The sequence below is a fragment of the Trichechus manatus genome, unplaced genomic scaffold (genome assembly GCF_000243295.1).
Source record: "Trichechus manatus latirostris isolate Lorelei unplaced genomic scaffold, TriManLat1.0 scaffold00251, whole genome shotgun sequence".
Lineage (NCBI taxonomy): Eukaryota > Metazoa > Chordata > Mammalia > Sirenia > Trichechidae > Trichechus > Trichechus manatus.
In genome coordinates, this window is record NW_004444187.1 from 1,224,282 (window position 1) to 1,244,247 (window position 19,966).

Here is a 19,966-nt window from a genome sequence, read left to right on the forward strand (position 1 = left end):
CAGCTGCTCCTTGGAAACCCTACAGGGCAGTTCTTCTTTGTCCTATAGGGTCACTATGAGTCAGAATCAACTCGACAGCAACAGGTTTTTTGTTTAATGACTAGTGATGTTGAGCATGTTTTCATGGGTTTATGGGGCATTTGTATATCTTCTTTGATGAAATGTCTATTCAGGTCCTTGGCTCATTTTTCAATTGGGCTATCTTTTTGTCTTTGAGTTGTAGGATTTCTTTATTTATTCTGGATATTAATCCCTTATCTGATATATGATTTCCAAATATTTTCTCCCATTCTGTAGGCTGTCTTTTCACTTTTTTAGACAATGTTTTTTGAAAAGCAAAAGTTTTTTTTTTTTTTTAATTTAATTTGATGAATACCAATTTATCTATTTTTTCTTTTGTTGCTCATGCTTTTGGTGTCATATCTAAGAATCCACTGCTAAATCCAAGGTCCTGAAGATTTACTCCTTGTTTTCTTCTAAAAGTTTGATAGTTTTAGCTCTTATATTTTGGTCACTGATCTATTCTGAGTTAATTTCTGTATAAGAAGGAGTCCAACTTCATTCTTCTGCATGGGAAATCCAGTTGTCCCAGCACTATTTGTTGAAGAGACTATTCTTTCCCCACTGAATGGACTTGACACCCTTATCAAAAATCAACTGTTCATGGCTGTGTGGGTACTCTAAATGCATTCTTAAAATAATTTCATACAAGATAAGTTAAACTTAAGCTCTTGACTATAAGATGCAAAGACCCTTAGACTCTTAATTAGGGTCTATACTAATACTGGTTTTGTGATAATTCAGCAGAGCCCAGATTACTTTTGCATTAGGGAAAGGGAGTAATAAGAAACTTAATAATGTTAGCATTAATGTAGGAAGAAAGGCTATAAAATTAAATTGTTTTAAAGCATTTTAACATTGTCCACATACATAGACATAATGTACTAATTATCATACTAATATCAGAATGTAAGTAGGTACTAATAGATTGTATTCCTCATTATACAAAGATCACAGGACTTTAGAACCACAGGACTTTAACTTAGAAAAGTCAATCATCAGCTTCAAGACTGTGCTATAGTATGCATGTGACTAATAAGCTAATATTCCTTTAATACAGCCTATGATTAAGACTTTCTATTGATTTAGAATGCTACATTTCTTTGGATGAATAAGGTTTTATTTTATATTAGAATATAAAATCAGTTAACAGTACTCATAGCATCCGTGTGTGTAGTCAGCCAAAAACACACCCAAAATATAAACTCACAAAAGTAATTCATTATTGTAGAAGTCAAATGATGAGGGATTTGTTAGGTTTCTATCCTCAGTCCTGTACTTTCAACATCCATCCATCCAATAAGCACTAATTTGAGTACCCAGTGAGGGAAACAAGCAAGTAAACCATCAATTAAAATACAATATGATAATAGAGAACACAGGCGAACACTGCGTGTACTCTCAATAAGTATTTGTTAAAATAACAAATGAAAGATGTACACAGAACAAGGAGACATGTTTTTATCTTAAAAAAAAAACCTTAACTTTAAATTAGGGTAGAATTCCACTAAAATTTATTCAATATTTATAAACAATGGCCCTAAATTTGCCATTTAGGGAATGATCTTTGCTCGGTTAGTTCAACATCTCTGAATTTTGTTCCGAAGAAACTGAGATTCAGTGATTGCAAATGGTCACCATTTCACATGGCACTGACTAGAAAATGATGCTTCCTGAAATCATCAATTTTTCTCCAGACATAATTCCCCTTAAAGGCATTTACTCCAGATCATGGATTGAAACATACTGGAGAGCCAACAGCCATGATCCCTGTCCCTGTGGCTTTTATAACTCTAGGACCACCTCACTCCAGCCCCCTTCGTAGAGAATCTCTTTCAAAATTAAAAGTGGTCTTCTTAAAGCTACATGAATATTACAGGGTTTATATTTAGCATATAATAAAGATATAGATTTATATACAAGGATTCTCATGGTAGCATTATTTATAATAAAATAGGCATGTTTTGAGAGATACTTCTTCCCACTAGATTTCATCCAAAATATTAGTAAAAAGGTTCTGAGAAATATTTTGTCTCCAACTAATATATTATTAAGCTGCATGGAAGGATAAGCCCTGTTCAAACATCAATTGATAAATTACAAAAGCAAATTTCAATTCTATTATATATTAGATGCAAATGAAATTATTTCTAAACAAAAATAACTCCAAAGAGGGATAGTGTGTATACCCAAAGTACTCACTGAGCAGTATCTAAAGATGCTACTTAATTAAGAAGCGCCACATACAGCCAGCAGAGGGTGCAGCAAACATTACGAAATATGCTTTTATGGCTTCTATTAAAGAACTATGCTTAGAAAAAAATCATTGTTAACATTTGTGTCATATATATGTTTTATATTCTGTTTTCTTTAAGTATCCCTGGAACTTAGAAATGAGGATCTAGGTCATTTTAACATACAGAAAATATTCTAACCGAGAGAAAATATGTTATGAAGACATACATAAAAATGTCTTCATTAGCTATACCTTTTAAATTAAGGGTGCAAGGCAGGCATAATTTTCTTTTAAGAAATAACTGGTGAGGTAGTAATCTAGATACCAAATATGGATACATGTCCAAATTTCACTTTAAATTAGGCCATAGCTACATTATTTCTTCTTTGCTGTTTTGTTCCCATACTCTTATCTGTACTATAAAAACTCTCTTAGTCTGTAATCACTCCAGGGAACATACCTCATAAATATCAGGCTGCCTGATGGGTTAGTGATATGGACAAAGGACATAAATGCCAAACATATTAGAATATGATGATTTAAGTCAAGAAATGGAACTCAGGTCTCTAGAGGATAAAAGTTTATCCCAAGATGCTCAGATTCTTATCTTATTTGTGCTCTTGAGGGGTAAATACCATATTTCAAAACAGATTTAAGATTTTACTCCAAATAGAATTTTCCGTCTTCCTTTAATATCAACTCATGCTCTTTGGAAGCATTAAAAGTTGACCAGGACTCCATCAAGGGCTTGCTAATATCATTAATAGGTTATATGCCCCTGAGACAATGAACTTGTGTTGCACGATGGTTTCCATTTTCAGCAGTCCACAATAGGACCTCTATCCACAACCGCTGACAGAATGTTCACCACGCCTCAGCAGGCATGGAAGAATGCAACTGAAGAGAAATAGAAGCAGCAAATGTTGGAATAGCCATTGCTGTAGAGTCAATTTCAACTCACAGCGACTCTATAGGACAGAGTAGAACTGTCCCATACAGTTTCCAAGGCTGTAATCTTTTATGGAAGCAGACTGCCACATCTTTCTCCCGAGGAGCAGTTGGTGGGTTTGAACCACCAACCTTTCCGTTAGTAGTTGAGTGCTTAACCACTCCACCACCAGGGCTCCTTAAATATTGGAATAGCACTTGTTTAGTTCCCAAAGTCTGCAGAAGAGATTTCCTCCTTTGTCATAATAGGATGATTATAAGTTTCTGTGTGGGAGACAAATAACATAAAAGAGAATGCTTACTACCATCAAGGATTTCTAAAGCCTGGCTCCAAGCTTTTCAGCCTTCCCTCTCACTATCCCCTACTAAAACCTTCAATCACTGTCACACTTACTTCATGTTTTTTTCATATTCAGTTACTCCTCCAGAATGCCCTCCCCATCACTCATAGAACAGTTTGGTTAAACATATATTGAGTGACTGTTATGTATTCATCCCTGCACTAGCCCTTGGGTTATGAAAAGAGATACAACTTATGCCATAGAAGAGTTATAGTCTTGGTGGAAAAATAAAAAGGGCATTGAACCCACTACCTGACATTCAACTGAAGAAGCTCTACAGAAAGAATAAATGTCCTCAGAGAATCACAGATTTTTCCTTTGTCACAGTCCTCAAGAAAAAATAGAACTTAATTCTCAAAAAAACAAAAGGGCTTTTAAGCACATAGAAGAGAATATCATTCTAAATTCAACTTACTTAACTCTTAAAGCTTTTTTTTCCCAAAATAAAAAAATAATATAGAATTCCCAATCCTAGGGCATTCAAAATATGTAAATTACTAATTCATAACTTACTAAAGAGTTACTTCCTCTTCCCAGAATCTAAAATCTGATAACAATGGTACTATTGTTACTAAAAGTAGCATCAGTTTTTATAGTAGCAATAGCTTGATTTTCATTCATCCTTCCTATACAGGGGCTGGGAGCCCTGGTGGCACAGTGGTTAAGAGATGAGCTGCTAACCTAAACGTCAGCAGTTCGAATTCACCAGTTGCTCCTTGGAAACCCTATGGGGCAGTTCTACTTTGTCCTATAGGGTTGCTATGAATCGGAATTGATTACACGAAATGGATTTGGTTTGGTTTGGTTATACAGGGGCTCAAAGCTCAAGTTATCTAGGTCCCTAACATAAATTAGTGAGGAGCTTCTATTAGGCCCTTTTTACAGAAGGAAAAAGTAAAGCATAGAAGAGCTACATAATTTCCCTAAGTTCCATAATAAGTGAGATGTAGGCCTGGGACCCAGACTGCCCAACTCCTGCCCACCATGTACAACAGAACTGTTACTCTACAGCCACATATTCGGAAAATCCTGGAACTTCATCAATTAAATTTTCCACTAGGGAAATAGTTTTGAAAACTCCTTTGAGGAAATGTTAGGCACTTTTTAATAACACAGACAGTCCCCAACTTAGGGCATTTTTGAGTTACAACAAGCTGCACTTACGACCGTCTTTTTTTTTTTTTGTTTGTTTACATAATGTGTGTATAACTGGAGAAGCAGGAAGCACTGATGCTGAAGCTGTAAATTCATATGTAATGTTTCCAACCTCCAAAGACAAATAAATATCAGATTTATAATGATACTGATAATAAAAGGCAATAAAAGTGAAAAAAAAAAAAGAGGTACTCGACTTACACCAGAACCAACTTACAATAAACTTGCTGGAACGGAACCCACTCATAAGTAGGGGACTACCCGTACTTTTGAATACTTCAGTTCCAAAGTACAATATTAAAAGGTCCTAGCTAAAGTTTTATAGGATGCATTATGGCAATCAAGATGAACTCAAGGCAATTTCTGAACATGTGATTCTGCAAATACTAGTTTTGACATCTCAGAAATGAATATCCAATTCCCCATATCATGCATATCAATGTTAAGCAATCATTAAGAGTTCAAAAATATCTATTTTCTTAACTAATTTAGCTTTAACTGTCTTCATAACTTTCCAGAATATTTATTTTGAAAAAATTATTAGAAGTACAGGCACAAAATAACAGGTAGGTGGCTTTCAACTCAACAAATAATGTTGCTCCTTCAAATTCTTTTATGGAATAAGGAAAGGTATAAATAATTATGATTTTTAAGACCATTTTTATTGATGTTCTTTACTCACGACAGTATACGATTTTCTTCAAGAATACTGCCAATTATGCTGAGTGAATTTAGTCAGTCGCAAAAGGACAAATATTGTATAAGACTACTATTATAAGAACTCAAGAAAAGGTTTAAACACAGAAGAAAACATTCTTTGACGGTTACGAGGGTGGGGAGGGAGGATGAGGGGAATTCACTAACTAGATACTAGACAAGAATTATCTTAGGTGAAGGGAAGGACAACACACACTACAGGGGAAGTAAGAACAACTGGACTAAACCAAAGCTGAGAAGTTTGCTGAATACAACCAAACACTTCAAGGGACAGAGTAGCAGGGGCTGGTGTCTGAGGGCCATGCTTTCCAGGGATATCTAGGTGAACTGGCATAACAAAGTTTTTTAAGAAAATGTTCTGCATCCTACTTTGGTGAGTGGCGTCTGGGGTCTTAAAAGCTAGTGAGTGGCCATCTAAGATGCAACCATTGGTTCCAATCCACCTGGCGTAAAGGAGAATGAAGAATACCAAAGACACGAGGAAAATATCAGCCCAAGAGACAGAAATGGCCACATAAACCAGAGACTCTATCAGCCTGAGACCAAAAGAACTCAGTGGTGCCTGGCTACCACCAATGAGCGCCTGACAACAGAGTCCCTTAAGGAGCAGGAGAAAAGTGGGGTACAGAATTCAAATTATGTAAAAAGACCAGACTTAATGGTTTGACTGAGACTGGAGGGACCCTGGAAGACATGGCCCCAGACTCTCGGCCCGAAACTAAAACTATTCCCGAGGCTAACTCTTCAGACAAAGATTAGACTGGACTATGGGACATAAAATGATACTCGTGAAGAGTGTGCTTCTTAGCTCAAGTAAATGGGTAGCTCCTTGAGGTTCTTAGCTCGAGTAAACGAGACTAAATGGGCAGCTCCTGTCTGGAGGCGAGATGAGAAGGGCAAGAGGGTCAGGGGCTGGTTGAACAGAGACAGGAAATCCGGGGTGGAAAGGAAGTGTGTGCTGTCACAGTATAGGGAGAGCAACTAGGGTCACATAACAATGTGTGTATAAACTTTTGTATGAGAAACTAACTTGAATTGTATACTTTCATTTAAAGCACAATTAAAAAAAAAAGAAAATTGCCAAGAGAGTTAAATCTTTAATTTCATATATTTCTCATTGGTCATTTCTGACCCGTCAATCAACTCTACAAAATAATGTGGAAATCATGAAATAAGTATATTTAATAAATGTTCACCAGGGACTAAAACTGTTTTAGGCATTTGTACCATTTAACTGGAGATCTAATTCATACGACAACATAAATTTTAGTGGCAAAAGATTTTAAAAGATGTAATAAGCATTGGCTAAGAGAAACACTTTAAACAAACACATTAGACTTTGGCAAGTACAGATGGAGTTGCCCCTGACTGAGGCTATTAGAGGGCACCTCCAAAGGTCCTTAATCAAAAAAACCAAACCCACTGCCGTCGAGTCGATTCTGACTCACAGCAACCCCACAGGGTCTCCAAGGATTCAGCCTGCCACATCTTTCTCCCACAGAGTAGCTGGTGGGTTCAAACAGTCAACCTTTTGGTTAGCAGCCGAAAGCTTTAACCGCTGTACCACCAGGGCCTTAGTATGCAGCAATTTGCCTATTTTGCTGAGGGATATATCTGAAATGCAAGCACTGAAAGGCCAGGATGCAAAAGTAAGTCACTGAGCTACTAGCTGACCACTAGCCATATCTCCAAGTGGTTGTGCCATTCTCCCCAAACATCTTCATATAGGAGTTAGCTCATCTAGGGATACTGCCAAACCATTGTCCTCTGACTTGCTATTTCTGCAAGACCTCATTTAACCTCAAAACGATTCTATCAAGTAGATACTACTGCTATTCTCATATTTGCAGGTTAAGGTACCAAGGCTTAGAAGGTTAAGTGACTTGCCTAAGGTCACACTAAATGATGGAGCCAAGAATAGGGCCACATCTGTCTGACCCTGGAGTCTGGGCTCTCCACCAATCCTGCCACTGAGCTATTTCTGAAGTTTGGCTATTGTCACTTCAGAAGTAATGTTATGTACTGTAGTACAGGGTTTTAACAAAATTATTTATTTTGATTATTTAATAATTATGTTAGTCCTGGGTGGGGTCAGTTAGTACTTAACAGCTTGGACTCTGAAGTTAGACTGCCCAGGTTACCAGCCATGTGGCCTTGGGCAAATGACTTAACCTTCCTGTACCTCAGCTTCCTCAACCAAAAAGTGGAAATAATAATAGTACTTGCCTCATGGGGTTATTGCGAGGATTAAATGAGATACTACAAATAAAGCTGAGAGTAGCAAGCACTAAGAGTGTTAGTTATCACTGTTAGAACCATGTGGCTTTTTATGGGGAAAATTATTTGCTCTGGTGTTATTACAAGGAAGGTCTTAGGATGTATCCTTACATTCCACCTGAGTTTCTTCACCTCCTTTGTTTTCTTTAATTTATTCAGTCCGTGTTTGAACTGTCTCAAGGGATAATTAATATAATGAACTTTAATTTAAAACTAAACCTGAAACTCTTATAAAGTTTAAGTGAGATGATGTATGACAGGAAGCCAAGTGACTATCACCATAGTTTATTGAAAAGTCTAGTTCTATGCAAGAGGCTTTTAGAGTGTCTCAGAGAATGAAACTTAACTTTGGCAAGGATACTTCTCATGTGATGGAGCACCCTGTACTTTTCCAAATATCTTGAAGGAGAATGCTGCAAACTTTTTTGTCTTTATGGCATCTTGTTTGAGAACAGGGTAAATTACCCAACAGATGTTCCCATAAACCCGAATTCATAACGTTACTGGGCCCTCAGAATCCGTCCCCTTAAGATAAGGAGAAGCTAGCCAAGTTTTAAATCCCTATGCATCACCAGCTCGTAAGCTAAGTTGAATTAAGAAATGGCAGCGAGAAATGTGATGTGGCAAATACATCCGCAGGGTTTATCAAAAACTGTGTATTTGGGAGAAAGACAGCAGTTCAGCTCCCAAATAAAGCAAAACAAGTGAAATGTTCACAAATGTTAACCTAAGTCAAACAACTGGAAGTTTGGTGGCACAGTGGTTAAGTGCTCGGCTGCTAACCAAAAGGTCAGCAGTTCAGTAAGACACTGTAATTAACGATACTTCTCCTCTGGCCAACAATATAGATGACTGCAAATTTGCAGGAGGTCTGCACTCAGGCCACTTTGCATGGATCCAAAAGTTAAAAATATATATGAACAATCTGCCCTGTAACAATAACAAACCCGCTCATCCTGCCCCCTCCCACTGCCAATCATTCTCAGGTATGCTAGGACTTTCAGCTTTTAGCCAAAACAAATGGTTCTTTAAGGAAAGAAGCTACACTATGAGGCTTCAAATACACCAATGTTTTTAACTGGTATTTTCAGTTTTCTCAAAGATTTTCTCAAATAAGCAATGTCACTAAGCTATCTTTGCCAATATCTATAGGCCTTTGTTAGTCACATTATATTTCAAAGAGCAAAGAGCTGTCCTATGAAGTGCCAAGAAAATAACAGATCCACCCTTCAATTTTTAAGGCAATAAGAATTTCTAAACAAATTCCTCTGTTATAAGGAAAAACACTGATTTCCCCAGCTTTGGGCCTCCTTTTTCCCTTATACTTAGCTGAAATTAGACTGTGAAACAGAATTAAGGGTAGAGATAAACACAGACAATGTCCTTTCACAATATTTTTCTTATTAAAAATCACCCAAAGAAAAGAGAAGAAAAAGATGGGATTAGTCCTATGGTGTCTGGCGGTGCAGCATTTGTTGAACTGAATTAGTCAAATATTAGACGCCCAAATGTCAAGGAGAAGTGGGCAGACTGAATACTAAATATATACTTAGGCAAGGTAATTTCCATTTTCCTAAATGTACCTATCTGAACATTGTTAGAGATCAAATCATATGTGCTGTATCTATTATATTGGAAATTAATGCAGACGTGGAACGCATAGTAGGCACGAAGTAAATACTAGTGCAACTGAATTAGTAATAACATTTCAAAAGTTCAATCTTAGCCAGGCAAAAACTCCATACAAATAAAACTGGGAATTTCTATGGTTATTATTGCTGAGTGTATTGTTACATGGGGTTTAGGTTCTCCCTTACAGAGCTGCTGCTGCAGCAGCACTAATAATAGCATCAAAAGCTACATAATGAATTAAAAAAACAAAACTCATTGCCATCAAGTCAATTCTAACTCAGAGTAGAACTGTCCCATAGGGTTTCCAAGGCTGCAAATCTTGATGGAAGCAGACTGCCACATCTTTGTCCTGTGGAGTAGCTGGTGGGTTTGAATCACTGACCTTTCGATTAGCAGCCAAGCGCTTAACCACTGCGCCACCAGGGCTCCTCATACAATGAATAAAACAGGCTTAATTAAGGCATCCACTAAGAGAGGCAATAAAATAACAGTGACAATAAGAAGATTATGAACTCTTCATTGCATTAAGAAATGATGTCAAGAGATTTAAATCGAGTAGCAAGAAAGAGAACTTCAATGGAAAAAATATATATATATAAATGTATTCACCACGAACATAGGCCTCAACGAGGCTGTTCTCTGTTTTAATTTTCTACAATGTTCTGTGTCATTCAAAGAGAAAAGTAACTTCAGTCAGATGAACACACTTAATCTATGGGGCCTTCACTGCAGATGCAAAGTGGTGGCAATTATCTAGGACCACTTTTATGATGATGACTGAACGACGGAGATTTCTCATTAGAATAATATGCAACGTTTATTAGAGTAGGTGGTTAAAGTAATGTTTTGCTTTGCTCAGCTGGTTTTCTGTTTCTTTCACAAAGTTCCAGACAATTTTGTAAGCTGGTGGTGCCATCTCTCACGCCCGTACCCTTCAAGATGAAATAAATGTGTGCCTAAAGCTGCCCAGGGCCACTCATGGCTGGCTGGCAAAAGTTCTATTTAAAGAGCACTGAAGTAACATAAGGAACAAAATCAATGCACTGTGCTCCTTGATACTTATCATCTAGCTAGACAGCTATGAAAACTGGATTGGGTTATTTTACGAAAGGAGAGAAGAAAGATTAATCTAGCTTTTTAATTTCTTCCTCTTCATCCTTCAAGTCTCAGAATCAGTGCCCTCTCATACAAGAAGCAAACTCCCTCCCTCAGTTTGGTTTAGGAACCTCTCCTTTGTTCTCTATAGCTTTGTATGTTTCCCTCATACAATCAGAGCGCTTGTCACTGGGTCTCCTTCAGTAAAAAAAAGTTTCATGGGGACAGGGATTTTGACCTTTTTAAAATTATAATATTCATAAGACCCTATACAAGGCCAGGTGCATAATAAGTATTCAGGAAATGTTTAATGAGTTGACAAAGAAACTGAGCTAGTGAATTACATTTCCCTCTTCTTTTAGGAATGGAGAAAGTATAACCCTACATGCATTCATTCATTTACCAAGTTTGAATGACACAGGAGACACTTTGCTAGATGCTAGAGATACTACAATGAAGAAACAGTTGCTTAAAAATTACAAAGTAACAAAAAGACCTATCCAAAGAAAAACTACAAGACACTACTGCAAGAAACCAAAAGAGACCTACGTAAGCGGAAAAAAACATACCTTACTCATGAATAGGAAGACTCAACATAGTGAAAATGTCAATTCTACCCAAAGCAATCTATGGATATAATGGAATCCCAATCCAAATTCCAACATTTTTTAATGAGAAGGAGAAACAAACCACCAGCTTCATATGGAAAGGGAAGAGGCCCCATATAAGTAAAGCATTACTCAAGAAGAAGAACTGGGAGGCCTCACACTACCTGATTTTAGAACCTATTATACCACCACAGTAGTCAAAACAGCCTGGTACTAGTACAACAACAGATACATAGACCAATGGAACAGAACTGAGAATCCAGACATAAATCCATCCACCTATGAGCAGCTGATATTTGACAAAGGCCCAAAGTAAATTAATTTGCGGAAAAGACAGTCTCTTTAACAAATGGTGCTGGCATAACTGGATATCCACCTGCAAAAAATGAAACAAGACCCATACCTCACACCATGAACAAAAACTAACTCAAAATGGATCAAAGATCTAAATATAAAATCGAACATGATAAAGACCAGGGAAGAAAAAATAGGGACAACTCTAGGAGCCCTAATACATGGCATAAACACAATACGAACCATAAGTAACAAGGCACAAACACCAGAAGAGAAACTAGATAACTGGGAACTCCTAAAAATCAAATACTTGTGCTCATCAAAGACTTCACCAAAAGAGTAAAAAGACAACCTACAGACTGGGAAAAAATTTTTGGCTACAACAAAGCTGATCAGGATCTAATCTCTAAAATCTACAAGACCTTTCGATTAGCAGCCAAGCGCTTAACCACTCGCCACCAGGGCTCCTCATACAATGAATAAAACAGGCTTAATCAAGGCATCCACTAAGAGAGGCAATAAAATAACAGTGACTTCAACCACAGAAAGACAAATAACCCAGTTAAAAAATGGGCAAATGATATGAACAGGCACTTCACCAAAGAAGACATTCAGGTGGCTACCAGATACATGAGGAAATGCTCACAATCATTAGCCATTAGAGAAAAGCAAATCAAAACTACAATGAGATACCATTTCACTCCAACAAGGCTAGCATTAATCCAAAAAATACAAAACAATAAAATGTCAGAGAGGTTGTAGAGAGACTGGAACACTTATACACTTCTGGTGGGAATGTAAAATGGTATGACTACTTTGGAAAACGATTTGGCGCTTCCTTAAAAAGTTAGAAATAGAAGTACCATATGATCCAGCAATCCTACTCCTTGGAATAATCCTAGAGAAATAAGAGCCATCACACGAATAGATATATGCACACCCATGTTCACTGCAGCACTGTTCACAACAGCAAAAAGATGGAAACTACCTAAGTGCCCATCAATGGATGAATGGATAAACAAATTATGGTATATTCACACAATGGAATACTACGTAATGATAAAGAACAACGATGAATCCTCAAAACATCTCATAACATGGATGAATCTGGAAGACGTTATGTTGAGTGAAATTAGTCAGTCACAAAAGGACAATATTGTATAAGACCACTGTTATAAGAACTCAAGAAAAGGTTTAAACACAGAAGAAAACATTCTTTGATGGTTACGAGGGTGGGGGCGGGGGAGAGGAGAATTCACTAACTAGATAGTAGACAAGAATTATCTTAGGTGAAAGCAAGGACAACACACAATACAGGGGAAGTCAGCACTACTGGACTAAACCAAAAGCTAAGAAGTTTCCTGAATACAATCAAACACTTCAAGGGACAGAGTAGCGGGAGCAGGGGTCTGGGGACCATGGTTTTGGGGGATATATAGGTCAATCGGCATAACAAAATTTTTTAAGAAAATGCTCTGCATCCACTTTGGTGAGTGGCATCTGGGGTCTTAAAAGCCAGCAAGCAGCCATCTAAGATGCATCAACTGGTCCCAACCCTCCTGGAGCAAAGGAGAATGAAGAACACCAAAGACAAGAGGAAAATATTAGCCCAAGAGACAAAAAGGGCCTCATAAACCAGAGACTCCATCAGCCTGACACCAGAAGAACTAGATGGTGCCCGGCTACCACCAATGACCACCCTGACAGGGAACACAACAGAATCCCTGATGGAGCAGGAGAAAAGTGGGGTGTGGAACTCAAATTCTAGTAAAAAGACCAGACTTAATGGTCTGACTGAGACTAGAGGAACCCCAGAAGACATGGCCCCTGGACTCTTTGTTAACCCACAACTCAAACCATTCACGAAGCCAACTCTTTAGACAAAGATTAGACAGGACTATAAGACATAAAATGATACTCATGAAGAGTGTTCCTCTTAGTTCAAGTAGATACACCAGACTAAGTGGGCAACTCCTGTCTAGAGGTGAGATGAGAAGGTTAAAAGGGATAGGAGCTGGTTAAATGGACATAGGAAACCTGGGGTGGAAAGGAGGAGTGTGCTGTCACATTATAGGGATAGCAACTAGGGTCACATAACATTGTGTATATAAATTTTTGTATGAGAAACTAACTTGAGTTGTAAACTTTCACCTAAAGCACATTAAAAAGAAAAAAAGAATTACAAAGTAATTGGTAAGTGTTGCTAAAAGTAAAAAATACTAAGAATCAAAGAAGGTGGAAAGATTTGCACAAAATATCAGAGAAGGCTTCCCACAAGGTGACACTTGATTTGGGTTGTGAGGAGAAGCAAACACTGGAGAAAGGGACTCTTTCTCATGGCAGACTGTCATGAGAAAATGCGGCAAGTTCAAGAAATGAAAAGTGGCTTCTTGTGGCTAGAACACTGGACATATGGCGGCAGGCAGGGGACTGGATAGTGACAAAAGACAGGTTTAGAAGCAGTTTATGTGCTGTGCCAAGGAATCTGGACTTTATCTTCAATGGAATGAAAACCAAAGAAGTCTTTTAAGCAGAGGGACAATGTGATCAGATCTAGTCAGGCACAAGATTCTGCAATCAGCAATGAAGGGTAACAGATCAGTTCAATGAGGTCTGAGAAACTAGGAGCGAGGAGGCTGAGCCTCAGGTTAGGAATATTGACCTAAGTGACTGCTGTTGTTGTTGTATGCCATCGAGTTGATTCCAACTCATAGCGACCCTCTGAGACAGTAGAACTGCTCCATAGGGTTTCCAAGTCTGTAATCTTTATGGAAGCAGACTGACAGACTGACACATCTTTATCCCATGAGGCTGCTGGTAGGTTCAAATTGCCCACCTTCTGGTTAGCAGCCGAGTGCATAATCATTGTGCCACAAGGACTCCTCAAATGACTGTTAGTAAAATCAAATGGAAGAAAAAGTGAAATTAAACAAGGTAGACATTTCCTTTCTCTGGGATGTTTATATACTACTTCTCTAACATAGGCTGTCAATCTCCTGGGAAAATAATTGCATTTGCTCTGAAGTCTAATATTTCAACAGTCATATTATTATTGTCTTATATTTACGACAATTTAGTAAGAATATGCAAATGATGCTGCAAAATAAAGGAATTTCCATACCTGAGACACTTTGCCTGTTGGAATCTGAGTCTCCATTACTGGAGTTAGAATTGTTGGAGGAGTTGTTGTCAACCCCTCCCAGAAGGGGGCGCAAGTGGCTTACTGAGACTTGTTCAATGAATGATGTTCCATACTTGCGAAAATACCACCATTCAAATATCTAGAAGAGAAAAATAATAAGTGTGTGTTTATGACCCATGTTATTACTTATTATTTCTGTACACAGGCACATAAAATATGTCATATTTACTGGTTATTTCCACCTTAAATACTTGATGGAACAAGTTTTTTATTCAAAAAAAAAAAGTTGTAATTTGTTCCAAAAGTTAAAGATTTTAATAATATTAAAACACCAATTACATTTTAAATTCTTACTGCTGTTTTCTCCATTTAATACTGGTTTACAAAAATCTACAACTATAATCATGGATAAAAGTATAATTAAGATCTGCTCAATACTACTTTCCTCCAAATTTATATGATATTCAAGTAATAAAATCACTACAGCTGAAAGACAGTGCCTGAAATGGATACAAATAAGCCAGTTTTAGAAGTATGGATTATGAAGTATTTCAAATTCTTGGCACTTACATTCTCATAAAACCATACCTACATAAAAATTTTAAGACATGAAAATTCCATTTTTTAAGAAACATCTCTTGAGAGAAACACTGGTTTTACAGAAAGAAAGCATGAGAGGCATCAGCACCCAACTGCTATGAGACTCAGCAATGTCCCACCGACTAAAAAGTGCTTTATAAACACAGGCGTCCGTTGCATGCCATTACAGTTTCCTAGTCTACAAGTTTACCAATTGTTGTGTACTCGTGGATCCCAAAAGAGAGAGAGAAGGAGGGGAAAAAAAAAACTTTCATTAATAAAAGGAAAGAAGTAATGATATTTACATGACTAGACAGAAATCAGGACTCCCTAAGCACTGGAAAAGTAAGTGAGCTCCCTCAGCCCTTCTTACTGGGACCCCTTTGCCCCTACAGTGAATACTTTCCCACCATCGTTCAAAGTTGCTCTCTCCCACATCGTCATTTCCTCTCCTCCCTGTCTGACTTGAGATTTGTTTCTAAAGCAGTCAGAAATCATTCCACAGAAGAAATGTAAGAATCAACTATATCCCAGAGTCTCATAGGACAGCTATACTAGTATAACATAGAATGTGGAATTAACATAGAATTAATTACTTTATTGTTACTTATTTCATAAAAATAAGATTTTGCAATGGACTTTGGACTATTATTTTAAAACTGATGTTTTCTCTCTTTTACTCTACCAAAAACTTCTAAAAAAGACAGAAAGAACGTCTATGAGTGACCAGAAGGACTATCAATCAAACCAAATGTTACCAATCCTATAATAGGTCAACTTGATTTAATTCCTGGGAACTACCCTTTCTGATTATATGAATTTTCACATGTTAAAATATTCAAGTAATTTCGCTGGGCAGACCGGGGGCGTGGGGAATATAATACAAAAACTAAAAATCGACAGGACTAGCCTATTACATTTGGAATGCTAGAAATAAGAGATCTTGCTTGAAGAAGGGAGAAAGTTTAAGAATGGTAGATTTATAGGCCATGGATCCAAAAGAGAGTTTATAAACCCAATGAGTTATTTAATCTATTTGAACATCAGTAAAATGGAAATCATATTTATCCTCAAGGATCCTTATTTACTTTTCACAACAACCCCATATAAAACACCTAATTCAGTGCCTGCTGGTGCTCAAAATTAATAGCAAAGCTATTATTACATTAACGATGTACACACCCCCCAAGGTCAGCATACTTTACATACTGCCATGGTGCAGCCTTCTTTTTGCCAGTATACAAGTCAGGTTAGTACAGCATCTTGTCTATTACTAGGTTGTTGGCTGAAAGCCCTAGAAAATTGTGAAAAAGAGCATGACTCATCATACAGTCCTGGCCACTCAATAAAGCCCTCAAGAAAAGGAAGAGAAAGAAGGCTCCAAAGGAACTAGAACATCAGTCACAGAATGGCAAAGGTTTGCCTCCTTTGCCCCAGGTCTTTGCTCTGCTTTCTATATGGTGCTGCTGGGGGACCTGCCACCTCCCCCAGTTCATTGGTTCAGTCACACAGCAATAAGTGCTCTGCACCCGGATGAGCTATGCTCCCAGGTTACAAAGCAGAGTTGTGGCCCCTAGCACTACAAGTCCATGCCGTGGACCACCAATGTCTCTCACAGACTGCTCACTGGTATGGCCTGTGCCCATCACAAAAACTTTTGGACTCTTCAGAGTCCTCAGGTCTTCCAGCAGAAATCACAGAATGTCAGCACAGAAAGAGAACTTAAAGGGCCATCTACACCTACAACCTCCAGTTATGGATGAGGAACAAGGACTCAAGGTACAATGACCTAAGTCACACAGCTAGTTAAATAACTGCTTGGCCTGGAGTCCCAGCTCCCAGCCACTGATCTTACCAGGGCCCTATGACAAGACATCTTTTTGTGATTCTCTTGCTTCATTTAAACAAACAGACAAATGTAGGCCTATCATTTCCTTTTTCAAATCTTCACTTCCAACTGCCCTCTAACTCCACTTTCCCTCGGTGCTTCCTTAAGTATCAAAACTAATCCATAAGCAGTCTATCAAAAAGAATAATTCATCCTAAGGTGTAAATGACTCACATTAACTATACATTTGCATTATAATAGATTGTCCTTCTATCCTGTATTTCTAACGCAAGAATAATGTTGTGTGTTATCTCATAGTGATTCCAACTCATAGAGCCCCTATAGGACAGAGTAGAACTGCCCTATAGGGTTTCCTAGGCCATAATCTTTATGGGAGCAGATCGCCAGGTCTTTCTCCTGCAGAATAGCTGAGTGGGCTCGAACCTCGACCTTTCAGTTATTTAGCAGCTGAGCACTTAACCACTGTACCACCAGGGCTCCTTGCAGGAATAATAGCCCTCAAAAAAGACTAGGTTGTTCATGTACCTGTCTAGGGGGGAAAGGAGGGTCTTCTCAGAGCCTCTTACATCACAACAGTAGAGGGCTTCTTACCCAACCCCGTCCTTCTTTATGCAAGTGTCCCCTGACACGGCAGAGGTTCCACTATTTTTGAATGAACTAGGAAAAGAAAGTAGGAAAGGGATTTGAAGCCTTATTAAACTTTAAACCACTAAAAAAGTGAGGCTTCAGCATAACAGTCAGCTCCCTGCCCTTATCCTGAAACATGTCAGGCTTTGGGACACTACCCCATAGTATTTTAAAAGAGCTGCACAGATCCAAATGGGCAGATTGGTGTATTTAATGCATACATATTTGGTGTCACTTTGAATTCTCCTTGGTGCATAACCTACGGTGTAAACTGTAAAGCTCTCATAAACAAATTTAGATTTTAAACCAGTTCTTGAATACATTAGTAGCTTAGCAGGCTTGCCACAGTGGAACAAAAGAAATAACCAAAAACTTAAGATATAAATTTATGCATTTTGTATTTAGTCTTAAAAACTTAATCCCTCTGGTGCTTTTCTCCTACTCATGCTATGCCCCAAGAATTATCCAGATCAAATAAGATGAGAACTAAAAAGCATCCATTGGTTTTGGCATTTAGGAAGTCAACAGTGGCCCTACTGTCTAATTTAAAGGTAAAAACCCTAATACATTTCATAATAGCCCAGTTGTGCAACTTTGGTTCATTCCTCTGATTGTCTGAGGCTTGGTTTTCTAATGTGTTAAAAAAGGTCACAATAAACACTCAGTAAATGTTGGAAGGATGGATGGATGGATGGATGGATGGGCAGGCAGACAGACAGATGGATGGATGGGTGGGTGGATGATTAGAAAGTTGGTGGATGGATGATAAGGGTTGGCCCAGATGATTTAATGAGACAGTCTAAAGAAAGAGCAGAATCAACGAAAGGTTTTGTGTTCATTTTGTTTGTTATAAAACAGGGGGTGCCTACACATATTTGTGCAAGGGGAAAGAATCCAGTGGAGAGGGAGAAACTGAAGATGTGAAAGAGAGTAAATGACCAACAGCATGATGAAAAGAGCCCAGGGGTTGCTCATGGATAGGAAGAGTCAACAGTGTGAAAATGTCTATTCTACCCAAAGCGATCTACAGATACAATGCAATCCCAATCTAAATTCCAACAGCATTTTTTAATGAGATGGAGAAACAAATCACAAACTTTATATGGAAAGGGAAGAGGGCCCAAATAAGTAAAGCATTACTGAAGAAGAACAAGATGGGAAGCCTCACACTACCTGATTTTAGAACCTATTATACCACCACAGTAGTCAAAACAGCCTGGTACTAGTACAGCAACAGATACATAGACCAATGGAACAGAATTGAGAATCCAGACATAAATCCATCCACCTATGAGCAGCTGATATTTGACAAAGGCCCAAAGTAAATTAATTTGCGGAAAAGACAGTCTCTTTAACAAATGGTGCTGGCATAACTGGATATTCACCTGCAAAAAATGAAACAAGACCCATACCTCACACCATGAACAAAAACTAACTCAAAATGGATCAAAGACCTAAATATAAAATCGAACATGATAAAGACCAGGGAAGAAAAAATAGGGACAACTCTAGGAGCCCTAATACATGGCATAAACACAATACGAACCATAAGTAACAATGCACAAACACCAGAAGAGAAACTAGGTAACTGGGAGCTCCTAAAAATCAAACACTTTTGCTCATGAAAAGACTTCACCAAAAGAGTAAAAAGACAACCTACAGACAGGGAAAAAATTTTTGGCTATGACAAATCGAATCAGCATCTAATCTCTAAAATCTACAAGATACTGCAAAATCTCAACAACAAAAAGACAAACAACCCAATTAAAACATGGGCAAAGGATATGAACAGGCACTTCACCAAAGGAGACATTCAGAAGGCTATCAGATACATGAGGAAATGTTCACGATCATTAGCCATTACAGAAATGAAAATCAAAACTACAATGAAATACCATCTCCCTGCAACAAGGTTAGCATTAATCCAAAAAACACAAAATAAAAAATGTTGGAGAGGTTGTGGAGAGACTGCAACACTTATACACTGTTGGTGGGAATGTAAAATGGTACAACCACTTCGGAAATTGATTTCGCGCTTCCTTAAAAAACCAGAAATAGAAGTACCATACAATCCAGCAATCCCACTCCTTGGACTATATCCTAGAGAATTAAGAGCCATTACACAAATACATACACGCACGCTCATGTTCACTGAAGCACTGTTCACGACAGCAAAAGGATAGAAACAACCTAGATGCCTATCAACGGACAAATGGATAAATGAATTATGGTATATTCACACACTGGAATACTATGCAACGATAAAGACTAATGATGAATCCGTGAAACATCTTATAACATGGAAGAATCTGGAAGGTATTATGCTGAGTGAATTTAGTCAGTCACAAAAGGACAAATATTGTATAAGACCAATATTATAAGAACTCAAGAAAAGGTTTAAACACA

At 37.9% G+C, this 19,966-nt stretch overlaps 1 protein-coding gene across 5 annotated transcripts in view; it reads right to left on the minus strand.

The window, feature by feature from the left end:
• ST7 (suppression of tumorigenicity 7) overlaps positions 1 to 19,966 on the minus strand; it is a 245,467-nt gene that overhangs the window by 106,938 nt on the left and 118,563 nt on the right. For 4 of the 5 annotated variants that reach the window (XM_023724624.1, XM_023724626.1, XM_023724625.1 and 1 more), the window contains exon 3: positions 14,485 to 14,644. The exons of the other annotated variant lie outside the window; for it this stretch is intronic. In XM_023724624.1, the coding sequence (XP_023580392.1) occupies positions 14,485 to 14,644 (160 nt within the window). The remainder of the gene's footprint in view (positions 1 to 14,484; positions 14,645 to 19,966) is intronic. 5 annotated transcript variants of the gene reach the window in all.